This window comes from Ruditapes philippinarum, unplaced genomic scaffold (genome assembly GCF_026571515.1).
Source record: "Ruditapes philippinarum isolate M1 unplaced genomic scaffold, ASM2657151v2 ctg2468_1_1_1_1, whole genome shotgun sequence".
Taxonomy (NCBI): domain Eukaryota; kingdom Metazoa; phylum Mollusca; class Bivalvia; order Venerida; family Veneridae; genus Ruditapes; species Ruditapes philippinarum.
Window position 1 is genome coordinate 65008 of NW_026856020.1, and position 20986 is coordinate 85993.

At 33.3% G+C, this 20986-nt stretch overlaps 1 protein-coding gene across 1 annotated transcript in view; it reads right to left on the minus strand.

Annotated features, from left to right (window-relative positions):
- LOC132745146 (putative uncharacterized protein DDB_G0286901) overlaps positions 1-15697 on the minus strand; it is a 30244-nt gene extending 14547 nt beyond the window's left edge. Inside the window, exons 1-2 of the mRNA XM_060733967.1 lie at positions 15658-15697; positions 15239-15448 (exon numbers count right to left, since the gene is read on the minus strand). Coding sequence (XP_060589950.1) covers positions 15239-15448; positions 15658-15697 — 250 coding nt within the window. The remainder of the gene's footprint in view (positions 1-15238; positions 15449-15657) is intronic.
- Positions 15698-20986: the final 5289 nt, after the last annotated feature.

The following is a 20986-nucleotide window of genomic DNA, read 5'->3' on the forward strand; positions in this document are numbered from 1 at the left end:
AACACTACAGTGTTATGCTAACTTTAAAAACAAACTTTGGACACGAAAAATATTTGGAAATTGTTAAAATAAGAAAATTTAGAAGTGCCTTAGCTAAAGTAAGAATTTCAAATCATGCCTTAAATATAGAAAAAGGAAGATATAGAAACATTAATAGAGAAGAAAGAGTGTGCGAACTTTGTCAAGAATACTAATGTATTGAAACGGAATATCACTTTGTTCTTGTTTGCAATTCATATAGCTCTCTAAGGAAGCTGTATATTCCTAGAAAATATTGGGTTTCACCATCAATTAACAAGTTTAACATACTCATGAATACTGACTCAGAATCGCTGTTGTTAAATTTAGCTAAATTCATATTTTATGGTCTACAATATAGATCTGAACATATTGGTTAAATTAATTTCTACCAATATTTGTATGACATTTTACTTTTAAATGTAATGAAGTTAAACTCACATAACACATACTAAAATAGATACAAATCAAAGTGTCGGTTTCTTCATTTGAAGGAACATTTATGCTTTATTTATCATGTTTATACATTGTTAGCAAACGTGTGCAAATTATTAATGCAATATGATTAAATTCTACATTAAGTCTATTATTGTTGATTCAAAATTTTTCAATGTATACATTTGAGTTTGCGATAAACTACGTTTTAGCATGTTTTGCCTTACATTTTGTTTCGGATAAGGTTAAACTGTTGAAAATGTATCAAATTAATTCTCAATTACAATTTCTATTTCAGACAAACTTTATAGAAAGATTTTTTTTTCTATTAAAATAGCAGTGAATTTTGATGATATACATGTATTACTGTATTTGACTATAACCATAATACTTTAACACTGTTTTGTACATATGTAAACAAAAAACTTGTAAACTATGTTTTGTTTTGGGCTGGTGGCCTATGAAGCAATAAAGATATTGTATATTGTATATATTGTGTCGTTTATGCAAAAATATCCCAAAATATTTTCGAATTAAACAATGCTTCTACAGCAGCAAAAAGACCTCTCGCATGCTTCTTTTTAAAGAAGCAAACTTAATTCTACAACTTTAACTATCAATGTCCTTAGCGCGAGGGAAACACTTTTTTTTCATTCATTGATTATTTATCTATCTATTTATACTGGCAACACCCTCTTTCGAGTATTAAGTGCAGGTGCGTGTCTGTGCGAGATTTAAAAGAAGAAATGTTAAAGAAAAGAAAAGTAATACTGTAAATGCATTTGTGAGAGTTGAAATAAAAAAAGTTGATAGGTTAGTTAAAAAAGAGAAAGTTTACAGCTAAAACAGATAAAAAAACAGTATTTTCATTTCAAACACGGCGGGGATGAGTGGTCACTCCCTGATTAAACTAGTCCAGGGTCGGGACCTGCCCAAGTTCAGATGGGGACTATCGTTGCTGGAAAAAAAGATAATTTGTAGTAATAAGATGGAGTGGGAATCTGCCTGACGGAAAGAGGGTGTGAGTGTCGGGTGAGACGGAGGGAGGGCTGAACATAACGGGGTATGGGCACTGCAACCAGTCCATGCACAATCTTGTTAATCTAAAGTAGACGTGGAAAAGACTGAAGATCTTTGGGCGTAACCAAGCAACGATTTGGTATAAAACAAAAGTGCTCGCGTACTACTCAGTGTGAAAATTAATAAGTAGATTTTGGCCGCGCCATGACAAAACCAACGTAATACGTTTGCGACCAGCATGGATCCAGACCAGCCTGCGCATCCGCGCAGTCTGATCAGGATCCATGCTGTTCGCTATCAGTTTCTTTACTTGTTATAGGGTTGGTAAGCGAACAGCATGGATCCTGATCAGACTGCGCGGATGCGCAGGCTAGTCTGGATCTATGCTGGTCGCAAACGCATTACGTTGGGTTTGTCGTGACGCGGCTCAGATTTATTGTTCATATTGATTCGGACTCGTGGGATTTTTTCGACTTAAAGAAAGGTAAGCAAGACAGAAGTGTTAATTTGCTATATTTGCATGCGTTGTATTTGCACTTTGGTATTTAATTTCGAAAATGGTTCATTATTTGTCGCGACATGTGCGTTTTGTTTTATAACACGAGGAAAACAGTTCCGCAAACTTCGGGACGTTCGGACTCCTAAAGTAGGTTTTCGGAATAGCTTGTATTCTCACTTGTCTAAAAAAGGGCATTTAAATAAATAATGACATACGTCGCCGATTTCGTTATATGGGCACAAAACGCATTTCCTATTTTCGGACGTAGGTGTTGTACAATAGCCCCGTTCAATCGGAAGTTTACGGTTATCAGATTTAAAATGAAATAAAGTCAGTCTCAAATGCATTTGTAAGATTTTTAGATATGGTTCAAGTTTTACGTCAGTTTTATAAATTCTATAGTTGGTGCCTTTTGACGAATTGGTCAGCTGGCTATCCCATTTCTGTATAAAACTGGTCAATAAGAGTACGTTTAATATTTTATTATTCCGAATTGACTCAAGAAAACATAAAATGAAACATAAATATGTATGTACTCGTATACTACTCAAAATTTGATAAGAGCCTTTTTTTGTAGTCTGTAATATTGATTGTTGAGGTTAGCATATTAAAAGTCAATCATACATTAGGTAAGTAACTATTGTTTATTTGATAAAACCTGTGTATTAGTTGAATTATAAAATCGAAACATAACAGTAAAATAAGTAATAGAAAGAGCACCGAAACACGAGGCTATCTGATTTGTACGAGGGGGCGTAGCCCCCGAGTATTAATCAGATTGCCGAGTGTTTTGGTGTTCTTTCTCTTTTGTATCATAGTCAAACATAAAAGCACGTTCCCTGTTGCCACAATATGAAACCCCGGCAAAAATGAACCAATGAACGAACATCTGAATATGACATTTCTGTCGCTTTCCCTTTCTCTGCCGTCACAATATGTAAACCCCAGCAAAAATGAGCCAATCAATGGGCATGCTCTGGAGTGCGGGTAACTAATACCCGCACTCCAGTTAACGCACTGTGCATGTATATGTATACGATTTAACCCTGACACATTTTCAACAGAAAGGTCTCCAAACTATGATACAATCTATGCGAGAAAACTTGAAGACACTTCTTAAATTGAAAGACATTTAAAGTATGTTGTTTTCTAAAGGGTGCATTGAATTGATTTTAATATCTTGTATTTTGTCCAGGAACATTAATTATAGTCTGAAAGTGCATGTGCTTGATGTAAATAAGCCGATTGATCTTTAGTTGTGGAATTCTGTTACTTTCCTCTTGTATGGTAAGGAATTCTGTTACTTTCCTCTTGTATGGTAAGAAAATGTGCAAGATTGACGGAATGAAGCATGACCTACACATATTCAATCGGATTAAAGTCCTGGAAACTGGTAGCTTACGCACAAGGTTGATTGTTTCATATGCAAGATATTGGGAACTGAGGAGAGCAATGTGTGGGCGAGCAACATTTTTAAGGTTATTGGTATTTTGGTGTATTCAAAAAGGTGTTCCCCGTGAGATTAAGAATATTTTCTGACAAAATACAACCATTTGTCATTTGTATTGGAGTATTATATATTAGATTTCTTATTTTGATTTTCGGAGACAAATATGCTCCAGAATTTAATAAATCTTGATTTAATTTCTAGAGGATATCTGCCTTATTCACCGTAAAGTATATAGAAGGGCGTACTGTTCTTACTTTTTGTAATTTTTCTGAGAAAGTCGTTATGTTCTTTTTCAATAATGTCATTTTCTCAAAACCCCAGACCTCGCTATTATACGTGAGTATTGGTAGTAGTCTGATCAAATAATTTCAGTTGAATATCTATAGGAAGATAAAGGAAGGTAAGGTTAGATACTTGTGTATATAATTCATGCATTGCTTTATTTGCTTGTCTCGAAATTAGTTTAGCAAGTAATAAAAGAGTGTCGTCTGCATAGAGCAAGATAAACAATTTTAAGTATAGGTCAATGTCAGTATTTTGGCGTTCAATTATGATTCCGTTCTTGTTTGTAGCAATATTTTATTCTTGATCGTTAAGATAAATAGAAAACAGGATCGGAGATATATCTTCACCCTGCCTGACTCCACAACGGCTTTAAAAAATCGGAGAAATATTATTATCTAATGTGACATATGACTTCATATCTGCATACATGTTACAAATGACCTGGAAGAGTTTCCCATTGACACCTCTTTGTAGTAACTTGCTGCATAAAATCACCCTCTAAATTTTGTCAAAGGATGCCGAAAAATCAATGAACGAACAAAAACGTTTTTCTTTTTAAGCTCTTAACTTATCTTTAAGAAATGTAACGAACAAACGTGGTTTGACGTTGAATAACTAGATCTAAAATCTCTTGGTTTTCGTTCAGTGCGTTATTGATTAAAAGAGCCTTATTTATTTAGTCATTTAGAATTGCAGTAACAATCTTCCTACACGACTTAAGATTGTTATTTGTTGTTATTTGTCTATAATTTTTCCACTGCAAGTGGTGACCCTTTCTTTTTAAAAAATTAGGTTATAGTTCCTATTAACCAGCTATCAGGGAGAATACCAGAATCAAATATTTTGTTAAAGACTATACTGTCTAAGACCTATATTATGCCAGCCTAAAATCTGTATAAAAGACTTCCATTTAACCACAGCTTTAATAAAAGTCGTGGTTTAACAAGTCCATCACTTTCTGACAAATTAAAACCAGAATGGTGGAGGGGGGGGGGGGCAAACCTTGTGTACTCTGAAGACATATGTACGTTAATTGAGGAACGACCGATAGTTTATAACTAAGATTTTTTTTTTAAATTTATATACTAATAAACCAGGAGGATAATATTTGTCTTGAGTTTTCTGAGGGTTGTAATTTCACATATGCTTAGAAATATGCATTAACGTTAAGCCAATTACCTAAAAAGTATCATTCTTTGAGAATTCCGCAAAATGCTAATATGGAAACATGTCAAGGATGGTAACTCATCAATCAGCTTTTTAATTTAAATATATAATTTCTAAATCCATATTAGGTAAAATTTCTTGCTTTAATTTCATTTCCGGGACCAATTGTAAATTTAAATAACAATATCATTTTCAAGACGTTATAATTATATGTCGTAGCGTATCCCTGTAGAATTGATCTTCGAGATTGTTTCTATTTTGAAAAATAAATGTGTTTGATATGTTATTCATGCGATATCAATGGAATATTACATTATCATATTGCATTATTTTTCTTGTAGATGCATAGTATAATATTATGCTACCCAAAGATACATTTACTATTTCTAGCTTTTCAATTTAGTACTTTCAGCACTTTGATTTTCAAAATTTAATGAACGTAGACACTTTAGGGCAGTGATAAAAAATAAAATATTTAAACTGCTGCTCAAAAACGCTGAATAATAATTTATTTCTAATTTCTTATTCTTATTTCTAATTATTAATTTATTTATTTCTGATAAACCTTGACGAATGATGTTCCTATTTAGTTTAGCGGTTTCAACAAAATAACACCATTGATAAAGTACAAATTGAAAAAGCCACAACTTGTGTCGCCTATTCCGATGGAACAATCTCTTTCAAATAGAAACATATTCTATTTACTTCTCAATCTAATTTACAATCGGTGATATTTCTTTCTGGTGATCAGGACCTTATATGTTCTAAATCCATAAATGCATTATAACAACGTTAAGTTAGTTGTAAATTCATACGCTATGATAAGAAAATAGTTACAGCTGAAATGACATTAATTTCCATGAAAAATATCTTTTTGAAGAAAACCGTTTTGAATGTGATAGAATGTGATTGAACATGCAAGAAAATATATCTCACAATATATCTATCATATATATCTCCCTGTGTGTGGTTCAGATCGAAATATCCGTCCCTCAGATACCCGCCCATTGTCAGCTATACCAAGACTATGTTAGTTAAAATTATACCGATAGCGGGTAGACAAATTTAGTGACCGGTATGGTACGTTTTTGTTTGTTTTTTTTAATGCAAAAAAGCAAGCATAAGAACGGCTTACGGTAAATAACATCTTTGACACTACTCGCTTGAAATCACGACTGTCTCAATCGTATTGTTATCTCTCTACCATTGGCATTTTCGAAGATATTTGTTTTTTCATTAAGCGCTTTCTGATTTGAAATTTTACCCAGACTTTGTAGAAAATTCGATCATTACATAAACATACTAAAAGTTACTCTTTAAATTTATGCGTATATCTCATGACGATTAATTGCTACATGACTTATATAAATATGATATTTTTCAGTGTTTTTCATAAACATGGACTATTACTGAAAAAATATTATTTTATTCTTTATTAACGTATCTCATTTTACATTTTATTAGAACAATTATTCTTACAGATTCTAAATGAATTAAGAAGTGTATCAATATTATGTAAAAGGGGCCTTTACAACGTTCCTTCATTTTATAAAAGAAGTCGTGTCAATTCTGTTTTCACCAATGACTTTGAATAGCATTTGCTTGTGGTTTTCACAATACAGTTATAATAGAAACTGAAAGGAAAAAGACACATGAAATTGCGAATTATCAATTTGTTCCCCGAATAAAAAGAGATTCTCGTTGTTCGTGCGTATTTGTGTTTTTTTATCATAACAGACATGTACATGAATAAGATAGGCCTACAGATACTAAGTTATACCATAAATCTAGTTCATTCTATAATATTTTATTTTCGACAGTTACCACGTAATCACAACACATGTATTTGTAATAACTTATTAAGTAGTAAGTCATTTAATGTTTAAATAGGTATTGTATTAAATCAATATTATTAAGTAGAAAGTCATTTAATGTTAAAGTAGGTATTGAATTTAAAACCTTGAAATTTGAATATTTGTTTTATTTCAAATTTTTTTTCCGTAAGTGTAAATAATTCCCAAAGCCTATACTCGTAAATTTGATAATAAAATTACACTCCTTATACTTGAAACACAATTAATGGTATTTTTATTAAAATACTTCGGGGGAAAAAGATATATTTTAGTTCACTAACTATAAATCTATATGAAATATGTAACACTGAAATAATATAAAAAATAATTATAAAAATACATAAATATAAATTATGTTTTTTTTCTCATATCAAGGTTTTTTATTATTATAAATTATGAAATTTTTGTATCACATTTGTAGATCCATATTCTATGTAAATTGCATTGTAATTAGCTGTATTCATGTTGAAAAAGATCTGTTTTTAATTGACATATTTTTCCAAGTTTCAAGTTTTATTGAATATATATCCCAGTTTGCATTACAATACACAAAACATGAGACAAATACATTTGTATAAAAGTAAATAATAATAAACAGTCACGTGAACATATGAGGGCAACACTGTATGAATATTTTACATGTAAAGATATATTTATTAATTTAGACGTATCCATAATGACCTAATGTAATCTACAAGAAAAAGAAAGAAAAAATAACAAAATCAATTTAATCTTCCGAAATGAGTAATGCCTAACTGCGATGCTTGATTGTTGCTGTTATTTGCGCAGGCTGGTCTGGATCCATGCTGGTCGCAAACGCATTATGTTGGTTTTGTCATGACGCGGCTCAAATTGATCTAACAAATTTGTCAAATGACACAAAATCTGTTTTGTCCAAATTAAAAAGACTTACACATAGGAAAAGTAGATTTGATATGATCATATTGAACGTTTATTGAATACAAACATTTATTGTACATTATTTTGATAATATCGACATTTCAATTGATGAGCCCGATGGTGACATCGAAAAACATATTTTTGATTCATTCATTGCGATAGATGAAGTCCGATTAGCTATAAATCATCTGAAAAAAGGGCAAATCACCCGAGCTAGATAATAATATTCCAGACTTTTTCATTCATGGTATCGATAGTATAGAAAATATTTTTACAGGGGCATTCCCTGAGAGCAGTGCTGGTGTGAATCAATTATTGTCACTACACACACACATATATATATATATAAAGGGGGATATGAACATTGTTAAAAATTATAGAGTTTTTTTTTATTGTAAAATGTGTTGAGTAAAATATATTGTTGTGTTTGCACAAATGTATAAAAATTATCTTAGAAAATCAAGCAGGTTTTTAAAGATGGTTATTCTACAATAGATGATTATCAAATATTGACCGTAATTTTAAGAGAAAAGTTAGTCGCAAATTATATGTATCATTTCTAGATTTTCACAAACGTTTGGAGACAGTTAACCGACAGTCGTTATTGCTTATATTAAAAGAAAATGACATTAAAGATAACTTATATAAAACCTTCCAAAGTATGTATACATGTATCTGTTTAGGCATGTGTTAGATGTAAAAGTGCAAGAAATGAATATGTAAATAGTACAATAAGGCTGTTTGGCAAGTCCGATTTTATTTATATAATAAGTCCGTGGCAGAGTGGTTAAGATCGTTGACTTCAAACCACCTGCTCCTCACCGCTGTGGGTTCGAATCCCGACAGGGACTTTGAATTCTTTCATGTGAGGAAGCTATCCAACTAGCTTACGGAACGTCGGTGGTTCTACTCAGGTGCCCGTTCGTAAAATTATGCACGGAAGGGCACCAGTGAAAGCTGGAACATCGCCAAATGACCTATACTGTGTCGGTGTGACGTTAAACCCAAACAAACAAACGGACAACATATTAATAAGTTCAATAGTATAAACAACGCAGATATCATATAATCAGTTTGCTATAATAATGTTTACACTGTGTATAAGAAAAAAAGAGAATATGTTTTAATGTTTTGTACGGAAGCGTCCTGGTGCCAATTCATTATGTTCTATAAAAAAATAAACTCCTACGTAGGAGATAAAAAGCCTTATTAGGAGTTTGTAACTCCTACGTAGGACTTTTAAACTCCTACGTAGGACTTTATAACTCATACGTAGGACTTTATAACTCCTAAGTAGGAGATAAAAAAGCCTAATTAGGAGTTTATAACTCCTACGTAGGACTTCTAAACTCATATGTTCGACTTTTTAACTCCTACGTAGGACTTTATAACTCCTACGTAGGAGATAAAAAAAGCCTAATTAGGAGTTTATAAGTCCTACGTAGGACTTTAAACTCCTATGTAAGGACTTTATAACTCCTACGTCAGACTTTGTAACTCTTACGCGGCAGATAAACAAAACCTAATTAGGACTTAATAACTCCTACGTAGGACTTTATGACTTTATAAGAAATGCATACAGAATGCTTTGCAAATCTCAACATTCCGGACCGGTATATCGGCGAAGGAACAAGACACTTACCCCCCCCCCCCTCAAATCTTAAACATAGAGGACGTAGGAAGCTATAAGCTTATAAACACACTTTCGAATCCGTTCCTGGAACCAACCAGTACGTACTTAGCAATGAGTGTAAAGTTTCTTGCTCAAGGAAACAACGGCTTGCGCCTAACGGGGTTTGAACCCATGCGGCTAGCGATCATTAGGCTACTAGTCACACGGCCATGCCGCAACACTTCACCTTTTAATAAAGTGTCTCAGGTTTCTAGAGTGTACAGTGTCTTAGGGTGAGGTGTCTGTAAGCATTGGCGATGTATCCCGAAAAATTGCTTTACAGCTATTCGAAAAAAACTTACTCGACATCAAGCATATATATCAAAATTTTAAAAGGCTTTAATGATTACGATTTCAATACGAACTAGCTGAACAAAACGAGCAATTTATCATTTTCGGCCGTTTCAAATGATTAAATCCTTATAGGGGACCGGGGGGGGGGTGAAGTGTCTTGTTCCTGCTCCGTAAAGTTTAAGAAGATAACGGTTTGCGGAGCATTATGCATGCATATGTTTAATAATTTTAAAAGTTTAACCCATACATTTTGTGTACATGTGTATAATAAATATAACTAAACGTACATAATACAGAATCATCGTTTAATATATGCAGAGAATGACAAAATCATCTCTGGCTACAGACTAAAGGTACATGTATTTACTAAAGTGAATTGCCACAATTACAACTTGACATATGAGCCGCGCCATGACAAAACCAATATAGTGGGTTTGCGACCAGCATGGATCCAGACCAGCCTGCGCATCCGCGCAGTCTGATCAGGATCCATGATATTCGCTATCAGTTTCTCTACTTGTAATAGGGTTTGTAAGCGAACAGCATGGATCCTGATCAGACTGCGCGAATGCGAAGGCTGGTCTGGATCCATGCTGGTCGCAAATGCACTATGTTGGTTTTGTCACGGCGCGGCTCATATAATTTATTTTCCTACATAATATGCTATCTTAAGTTATACTCTAGCATACATGTCCGTCGAACTCTGTGCTTTCAGTTCTTTGGTATGTATTCTACGTAGGAGTTATAAAGTCTTACGTAGGAGTTTAAAAGTCCTACGTAGGAGTTACAAAGTCCTACGTAGGAGTTATAAAGTCCTAATTATGCTTTTTTATCTCCTACGTAGGAGTTACAACCTCCTAATTAGGCTTTTTTATTTCCTACGTAGGAGTTTATTTTTTTATAGAACATTATGAATTGGCACCAGGACGCTTCCGTAGTTTTGTGATTAAGTAGCAATGGTTTCATTTTAATAGTTACTAGATTAATGCATTGATTTGTGAGTTGCAGTAGGGATGTCATCCCGCGGGAAATACTGTTTCCCGAGGTGTTAACTGAGGGTACCAGTAATTATTTGAGCGATTGTAGTTGTTGCTATTGCTCACAAACCTATGCGTTATTAATTTTGTAGCCCTGAATAGATATTTCGTTTAGACACGGTTTCAATATTGAAAGAAGTTCTGTACCTATGTAACAGTCCGACATTTTTAGTCACATAGTACTGTTGAATTAACAATAAGAATAACTCCCCTTTGAAATTAACATTACAAAAATAGTTAGGGGTAATAATATATTATGCAAAAATGTTCAAAAATTACAATTAATATGTAATAGAAAGAGCATCGAAACACGAGGCTATCTGATTTATACGAGGGGGCGTAGCCCCCGAGTATTAATCATATTGTCGAGTGTTTTGATGTGCTTTCTCTTTTGTATCATAGTCAAACATGAAAACACGTTCCCTGTTGTCACAACCCCGGAGAAAAGTAACCAATGAACGAGCATCTAAATATGATATTTCTGTCGCTTTCATTTTCTCTGCCGTCACAATAAGTAAACCCCAGCAAAAATGAGCCAATCAATTGGCATGCTCTAGAGTGCGGGTAACTTATACCTGCACTCCAGTTAACGCACGGTGCATGTATATGCATACGATTTAACTCGGACACATTTTCAACAGAAGGTCCCCAAACTATGATACAAATTGATTTAACTGTACCATCTATTGATAAGTTTAATATTATCATGTCAACAATTTATACAGGAAACATAAAATCAGTTGCTATGTTATTATGCAATGTATTAGAAAAAATTATAAAGTTTGCTAAAATGATTGTTGATACAGTTTTAAAGTTTTTACAATGCCGGTATATGATGTTTAGAGGTTAAACAAATATGTGTATGTGTAACATTTAGCATATGTAATAGATATACCATTGCTGCGTTGACGATTTCTGGGTTTGCGTAAATTATACCATAATCACGTGACCTTTTTGTAATAGATATACCATTGCTGCGTTGACGATTTCTGGGTTTGCGTAAATTATACCATAATCACGTGACCTTTCTTATGCCTTAACAAAGGTCACGTTCTTATGCCTTAACAAAGGTCACGTGATTATGGTATAATTTGCACGTGACCTTTCTTATGCCTTAACCTCACGAGACTTCGTCTCGTGAGGTTAAGGCATAAAAAAGGTCACGTGATTATGGTATAATTTACGCAAACCCAGAAATCGTCAACGCACCAATGGTGTATCTGTTTTAACCTATAGCTCCGCCCAGAAACACTTACTCCCTCGATCTTCAAAACTGAAAATTATACCATAGTCTGGGTATGGTATAATTTACGGTTATTGGAAATTATACTTCGAAGAATTTTACATAAGAAGCGCTCAAGAGCTATAGGTTAACTAATGTTATATAAGTCTATACAACAAATTGTGTATGTATATTTTTGCATGGGCCACAGACCTCAGAGCAAATAAAAAAATTGTTCTTGCAGAATTTTCTGTAATTATGCATGTTTTTTATAATCATGTAAAACGGCTTTAATTTATTTTCAATAACGCTAAAAATCTCTAAATAGAATTTGAGTCTGAAATTTCACAACGTTTGTGTCAATAAACAGTGTAACATTTACCTAACCACGCCGTTTTAACTAGAATGAATTAAAAGGGATGAGAAAAATCACAATCTAAACTTTTGAATTTAGTACCAAAAGATCTACATTAGTGGGCTAAAATGTTGTAAATTCTGAGCATTGGCTTTATAAATGATAATACAATTGGTACCTGTATCTTATCTGAAGGGATTGTTCACCTAATATTTTAAGTACCACAGACTGAATGTCGAGGCATCTCCGCGTCCCAAAATGATTGCAATGTTTGTCATCAGTGCATATGATGTGAAATTCATATCATTTATATATAATACATTATCCATAATCAATTCATTCTCTAATGCATACGCATAGGTCTTTGTCTTTATTATTCGTTGTCATATATAAATATATTTAACCCCTCGGTGAAATTGTCAGAGAATGTTTCGCGTTATCAAGGTCTTTTAATTGTGTAAATATATTTTCCCGGCATTGTCAAAACGATTAAAAAATTTATGTATCTTTAGAGATAATCTTATGCGTAATGTATTTCGGAAATAAACATTTAGATTTGACAGTATATTTCATATAAACATAATTTGATTTTGTAATGTTTGTTTACACTTCCGCCAATTGTTTTCCTGTTTAGGGCACAATCATTGTTTTAATTGGGGATCATACGCCCCATTCCATGATAACCGTCGTATGAACACATCTGCTGATGTTTCTTTATTCAAAATTTTACAAGTTTATGTTAATGTTGAATACAGATGTTCGTTTTTCATTTTTTGTGCTAAATTTATGACAATTGCTACATTCTAGCACATTTTATGCTATTTCCTTACTAAAGCTACTGTGCAAATGCTGCTTTATATCATGACAATTACGTCATTAGCAAACAAATGTGACTTCAGATGTGACGTCGACATACCAAGTGAAGTCATTAAAATATCATCATATACATTAATATTAAAAGAATGGAATTTCTGATATGTTCATGTAACATTATGGTGGCTGATTTGATACACAAAGTGCCAAACGGCGCATTATCGCCTTATCAATTTGTCGTCCTTTCCTTAGCAAAACACGCCAAATGGCGCGTTTTCTCGCCGCGTGTGGCGCGATGACACATCGTCGCTTGACTTTTTTTAAAATGGAAGAATTGGCTAATTGGTGCTATGATGCTCGCGACAGCGAGCTATGTAACAGCACGATAAGAAGCCAACTCTTCGCAGTTTTGCGCGTTAGGTAGCGATAATACGACAAGGCGAAAATGCGATAACAATATATGTTGTGTTGTCGCTAGTGACAACGCAACTCACAAAAGTGTAACAAGTCAGCCACCATATAATATTGATTACAATGATACATTATTCGTCATTTGTAATATGATATTCACGTCTACCGGAAGTTCATGATATATAAATTGCACAGCAGTGCATTACTCTACGAGAACGTACTCAAAATTCCAAACAAAAGCAATGTAATATTTTATGCTGTAAATACATTGTAGCAATGTCAAAGCTTATACTTAGAATTATTTGCGTCGTCTTGCTTACCAACAGGAGCATAAGTTATATTGAAATTTTGAATTTGAAGACTTGCATAGATCTATTCGTTATCCCATATATGCCGTTTAACAGCAAAATGTGTAGAAATATAAACGTGCCTTTTTAACTTTGATCAAAACAGCGATCAAATTATGATCATAATTTCAAGTCTTAGTTCAGTAAATCTGTTATTGCAAGGTCTCATACTGTTGTCAACACATACTGTATAGATAAAGTCTAAATCACTATCAACTAAAGTGAATTATTGGATATTTAATTTACAAAAATGAAGGTTGCATACTATTTACTGTTTTAAATTTAAAATGTATTATCAGTACATCCTATACTTTAAACATTCATATCATTGCATAGCTGATCAAGTCGCTTTGTATTGAATATACATGTATTTAAATTCGGGTCGACTAATAAGTAACTAAGTCAATAGAACCTTTAAAATTATAGTATACATGTGAATATGATAAGTGTACCTGTGTGTAGTACGTGAACCTGTGTGAAGTAAGTGTACCTGTGTGTAATACGTGTGCCTGTCTGTAGTATGTGTACCGGTGTGTAGCACGTGTACATGTGTGTTTTACGTGTACCTGTGTGTAGTACGTGTACATGTGTGTAGTACGTGTACCTGTGTGACATAAGTGTACCTGTGTGTAGTACGTGTATCTGTGTGCAGTACGTGTACCTGTGTGTAGTATTGTACATGTGTGTAGTACGTGTACCTGTGTGTAGTACGTGTACCTCTGTGTAGTACGTGTACACGTGTGAAGTACATGTACCTGTGTGTAGTACTTGTACCTGTGTGCAGTACATGTCCTTGTGTGTAGTACGTGTCCCTGTGTGTAGTACGTGTATCTGTGTGTAGTACGTGTCCCTGTGTGTAGTACGTTTACCTGTGTTTAGTACGTGTACTTGTGTGAAGTACGTGTACCTGTGTGTAGTACGTGTACATATGTGACATAAGTGTACCTGTGTGTAGTACGTGTATTTGTGTGCAGTACGTTTACCTGTGTATAGTACGTGTACTTGTGTGAAGTACGTGTACCTGTGTGTAGTACGTGTACATGTGTGTGAAGTACGTGTACATGTGTGTAGTACGTGTACTTGTGTGTAGTACATGTACCTGTGTGTAGAACGTGTACCTGTGTGCAGTACGTGTACCTGTGTGCAGTACGTGTACCTGTGTGTAGTACGTGTACCTGTGTGAAGTAAGTGTACCTGTGTGTAGTACGTGTACCTGTGTGTAGTACGTGTATCAGTGTGTAGTACGTGTCCCTGTGTGTAGTACGTGTACTTGTGTGAAGTAAGTGTACCTGTGTGTAGTACGTGTACCTGTGTGTAGTACGTGTACTTGTGTGAAGTAAGTGTACCTGTGTGTAGTACGTGTACCTGTGTGTAGTACGTGTATCAGTGTTTAGTACGTGTCCCTGTGTGTATTACGTGTACCTGTGTGTAGCACGTGTCCCTGTATGTAATACGCGTACCTGTGAGTAGTAGATGTACATTTGTGTAGTACGTGTACCTGTGTGTAGTACGTGTACCTGTGTGTATTACGTGTATCTGTGTGTAGCACGTGTCCCTGTATGTAATACGCGTACCTGTGAGTAGTAGGTGTACATTTGTGTAGTTACGTGTACCTGGATGTAGTTCGTGTATCTGTGTGGAGTACGTGTACCTGTGTGTAGTGCGTGTACCTGTGTGTAATAAGTGTACCTGTATGTAGTACGTGTACCTGTACGTAGTACGCGTACCTGTGAGTAGTAGGTGTACATTTGTGTAGTACGCGTCCCTGTGTGTAGTACGTGTACCTGTGTGTAGTACGTGTACTTGTGTGAAGTACGTGTACCTGTGTGAAGTACGTGTACCTGTGTGTAGTAAGTGTACCTGTGTGTAGTACGTGTACCTGTATGTAGTACGCGTACCTGTGAGTAGTAGGTGTACATTTGTGTAGTACGTGTACCTGTGTGTTGTACGTGTACCTATGTGTAGTACGTGTGCTTTTGTGTAGTACGTGTGCCTGTATGTAGTACGTGCGCATGTGTGTAGTTAGAGTGCCTGTGTGTACAGGCATGTGAGAACATTGTTTAAAGTGTCAAGGATTATATAACATTCAACATTTCGTGTACGGTACATAACCTTTCTATTTCTTGACGAGTTTGAAATACGTTGCAAAATTGCCATGACAAATCAAAATTGAATGTATTAATCGTGTTTGATTAATGACCGCGTTATTTCTTCATTATAACTAAATCATCGCCAAATACATGTAGGTTTATTTTAGCTCATTATTTCCTTCGTTTGTTATGTAAGGCACAACATAAACGGTCATAGGTCGATGTAATTAAGCAATATCAATCCATTTAAGTTAAAAGTCATGATCAAATATGAAAAGGTTAAGATGGAAAAAAAACTGTTTTTTCTATCCTGAATTTATTTGAGTTTTTCACACAACACATCTATATCATACATGTATATACTCGGTTGGCTCGAACAATCAATCTCTCGAACAAATTTACACAGGCCCTCCGAGTTAAAGCGAACGAAGTTTGACTGTATATACGTATGTACATCAGATGCATCGTCTTATTTGCTGCAGGTTATAACAAGTAAGCTCACAGACTTATGGTTAGTAGGATTTTCTTTGATATTCATATTTTTGGACATTGTGTCTGTCCTTGTTCCTATCTTGTTATATTCGTCTTAGTAGTGCGGTAACGGCTAGGGCATAATGTAGAAGTTAGAGTTAATATCACATGGTCTTATCTTGTAATTCTAATTCTAATTCATCAGTTTTATTTCCAAATGCGCTTGAGAGTCTGGAAAGTGTGGTTCATTGTAAACATAGAATATTAGAATAAAAATTGCCTTTTTGTCCAATATCATGACACAAATGTTCAAGTATTCTGAACTAAATGCATCTGTACTATACTGGTTAATGCAGTTTAATAGTTTCCTTTCAACAGCATCTAACGAAAATGCGGAGTTTGATCCTCAATAGATCGAAATGCATTCAGGTATAAGCGGGTTATACTTAAATGCATATTTACATTTACACCAGGAAGATTTGTTAGTTCATTGATAAGCTGAAGTGTTTATATAAAAAAACCATGTAAAATTTAGTCATTTTATAGAGATAGTAGCTGTTTGATATTGATTAAGTAAAGAAGAAAATTATGTGGAACAAGTTTGATAAAAGCCTACAATCTGTGTGATATAAACTGAAATCCTTTGACTTCCTGTTTTAAAAATCAATCTTAAGTTAAGAAAAGAATCGGATAAACAGGAGAAGTATTTATTTATTTTTATATCTAAATTTTTGAGTACAAATATTTCATGTTTCGTCAATTGTATAATAACATTTGAATTATGCCTAACTTTTTTTTCAACAAATACAGTGTTTTGTACACCGAAAAACAATATATGATAAAGTGATTGTAAAATAATTGGCATAAAAACATTTGTTTCATAGTTTTAATTACATCATTGGTAATAGATGATTAGAGAAATAATTTTTTAAGTTTGTTTTTGAACACATGGCATATTATATGTAATATAACCGTTCCACATGTCTTCATATTACATACATTATAATGTGTAACCATTAAAATGCTAGCGTTTGCAACATATTGTTCAGTTCAAATCATTATTGGATCCAATGTGATAAAAGTCTCGTTCAGCTTTAAACAAGCCATATCAAGTTTTTGGGGTTTTTTTTAGCTTTCGGAGTCCAAAGTGTCTACTTCAAATCTTATTTGTGCGCCATCCAACCTTTTTTCACCTTGAGAGTACTGAAAATCCATTTCAAATTAATATTGTACACGAAATAACTGTACCTCAAATCCGATGTACTCTGAAACGTATAATAACCTCGTATATCACACGTGATATGAAAGACTGTAGAACAATAGCGCGTGTAATACATAAAACATTCGTTTTTCGTTTATTTCATGGCGTTCAGTCATATAATAAAAAGAGTTTCATATGAGTTGTCAGTATCATATACACGTTTATTAAATGAGTTCAAGATTTGTTATACAGCCAGTCTGTAAAAATTATGTATCTGTATAAAATATCCAACATTTCAACAATGGAAGATCACAAAATTTTTATACAAATATTTTTATGAGTATATGGTTCGTAACTTAATGATAAAATAATCTTATGAAAATTTTACAGATCATCAATTAAGGCACAATGACGACACCTTCCTTTATTGTGCTGATCATGTTACAAGCTACTAATATGAGGTGCTTTGCAGGTAAAATGTGGCTGCTTTTTTGTTATATATTACGTATTTTTCCTAATTTTAAAGACAAACAAAATTTAATATATATTGATCAATATTCGCTACAAACAGTTTTATCACGTGGAGAAACTGTTACACGGAGGATTGAGTTCTTATCAAATCTGGTCAGGAGTTCCTGATAACTGTCACGGAGTTCCTTGGAAACGTTACGGATTTCGTAGGAAAACTTTTGTATATACCGAAGAAACACTCATCAAAAATTATGACTTTCATCTTAGAAAAGAGAGTTTGAATTGTTAAATTAAACTTTGACAAATAAGCTTGCCTTACATATGATATTGTATTATGTGTCAGAAAAAAAAAACTTTTAGCTTGCCTTACAAAGTGTATTGTATTATACAGAAAAAACACTTCTATAGCCAATTTGTAATCAACTCTTGTTTAAAATCTGGTAGTTTTGAGAAACATTTCCAATTTATTTGCTCATTCGTACATATTGATCTGTACTTAATTACCTAATTGTGATGGAACGTTGCAGACATAAAGCCCTGGCTAACAAATTCATGTCCGATTTTTCAAATGTCCTACAGTTCTTCTAAAAATTCTGAAGATGTGCTACCTAGGGTTTTTTTGATAACTTTTGTTACTTGTTACTGCCAGTGTGTTTCTTGCGCTAAGTTACGACACCCTAACTCTAAAAGTGAAAGACTGTATTTTATCATTCGATTAAATAAGAAAGGATGTTGATCGATCTCATTTTAAAAATGTATAATTTAAAGCGCATTGGTGACACTTAACATGATCTCATACCTATAATAAACAGACTCCAACAATAAAAATGTTTGTACTTAGCTTGCTTTTATTAGATAATACTATTTCTATGTTAAGAAAAAACACTACTTTAAGGACCTTTGTCACGTTGTCATTGGTATATATGCAAGACTAATCTTACAGAACCAAATACAGGACAGTTGAATGTAAGTAAAAATCGCGTAGATACGAATAATGATAATAAATATCGTAACATCTATATGCTAAATCTATAACAATGGGGAGTTTATCACACAAGCAACTTCATGCTTTGTCTGTAGACTTTATAAATTGTTTCACCAGTATTTCCTTGAATTTTATATTTGTTTGTGATAAAGGTGAAAAAAAATCAAGCTAATAATGTAAAAAAAACAACAACAAAAAAGCAACAACAGAAAATGACAATAATTTGCTGGTTAAAGCAAGATATGTATTTCCTTTTAAGCATTTATAAATTAAAAGGAAATGTGTCTTGTTAGGAAACTGTTTTCATGAACACTAAGTTAAATAGAGGAAAGCAAGTTACTTGATAAAACTGCACAAGATATTAAAATATGATTTTATTTTGACGATATTCTTTAACAGTCAGACAAATTAGGATCAATCTTATCGTTCCAGATTTCAATCTTATCGAACGTACCAGAGCAAACGTTACAACAAGCCAGTCCAGTATATTTTCTCTATCCAATAATCCGCAAGATTTTGACTCTAGTAAAGCAATAGACGGGGTGCAGAATTATTCAGTAGATACATGTAAATGTTGCAGTGTAACCGACGGAACCATTCCTTCGTGGTGGCAAATTGATCTTGGACAGAAATACTTAATAGGTTCTTTGCAGATATTTGGACGTGCAGCAAGTAAGATAATATATTTTGGCTAACTATAGACATTTTTGTATTCAGATCTTTACAGTCCATAAATAACAGATTAAATTCGTGACAACTATTTTCAAAACCTAATTTAGAATATGACACTTTCTATTATTTTTCATAGTAGCGTATATTAGAATAATAAAATTAATATAGTATCAACCTCATCAGAACACGAAACAAAAACAAATCAGTCATATTAAGTCTCAGGTCTTTACAAAAAATAATTGGAAATCAAAACTTGATATTGCTAATAGTTCCTCTTGAGAAAATAGGAATGTTTAACTTCTTGGATATAAAAGTATATAACACAGCAGAAACACATAATTATATTTTGCTTTTAGCGTTAACAATCGATTTATTTTCTGTGGCAGATTATAACTTTCAATTAGAAAATGCAACAATTTATGCTGGAAACGTATCAATAGAAACAAACATGACTTTAGTTTACAAAGTTCCATCGATGACTAGTACACGGAATTTTACAAAGAAATTAGACGCAATAATCGCACAGTACTTCAGGGTAGAATTGATCCAAAACGTGTTGACTTTGTGCGAGTTCAAGCTATTTGGGAACGGTATCGCTTGATATTTTAATTATGTAATCTTTTCAATGTGATAGAACAATTTGATAAGAAAAAAAAATATTTCACAAAACGCTACCATACTTAAGTCTTTGAATTCAAGAACGTAATTACTATTTGCATCAATTTCTAATGAAAGTTTGTTTTACGATGTCGAATTTGTAACTACAAGAATTAAACATCTTACCATGATAAGATTAATGTCTGCATCACTTTTTAAAGGTTCATTGTACTTGAAATTGGTCTTCAAACTTTAATGTGTCTAGGCAATAACTTAAAGGTCAAAATAACTATATTAATAAGATTACGGCCCTTATATTTACATGGGTTTTAAACTATCCTCATGAATAGTATTCAACTCACTCTATAAAAAGTCATTATTCAATGACTGTTAAATTTATGTGACTGTTTTTATTATTAAGAATGTGATATAGGTCATTTTGGATCGGGATGTTTGCATAGTTGCCATTGTTCAGACCAAAATGGATGTGATCAAGTAACAGGGAAATGTCAGACACCTGGGTGCCAGCCAGGCTGGACAGGAAAAGCATGTGAAGACGGTGAGTCCTCATTAATTGGTTAAAATATTTCCTCATTTTTTGTTTATTTTTAATGTCTAAATAACATTCTTTATTTTTAAGGAATTTCAATTTGTTTTTTATCTAATTATTGATATGGTAATACTATACTCTACTAGTAATACAATTTTCAGATTTACTTAA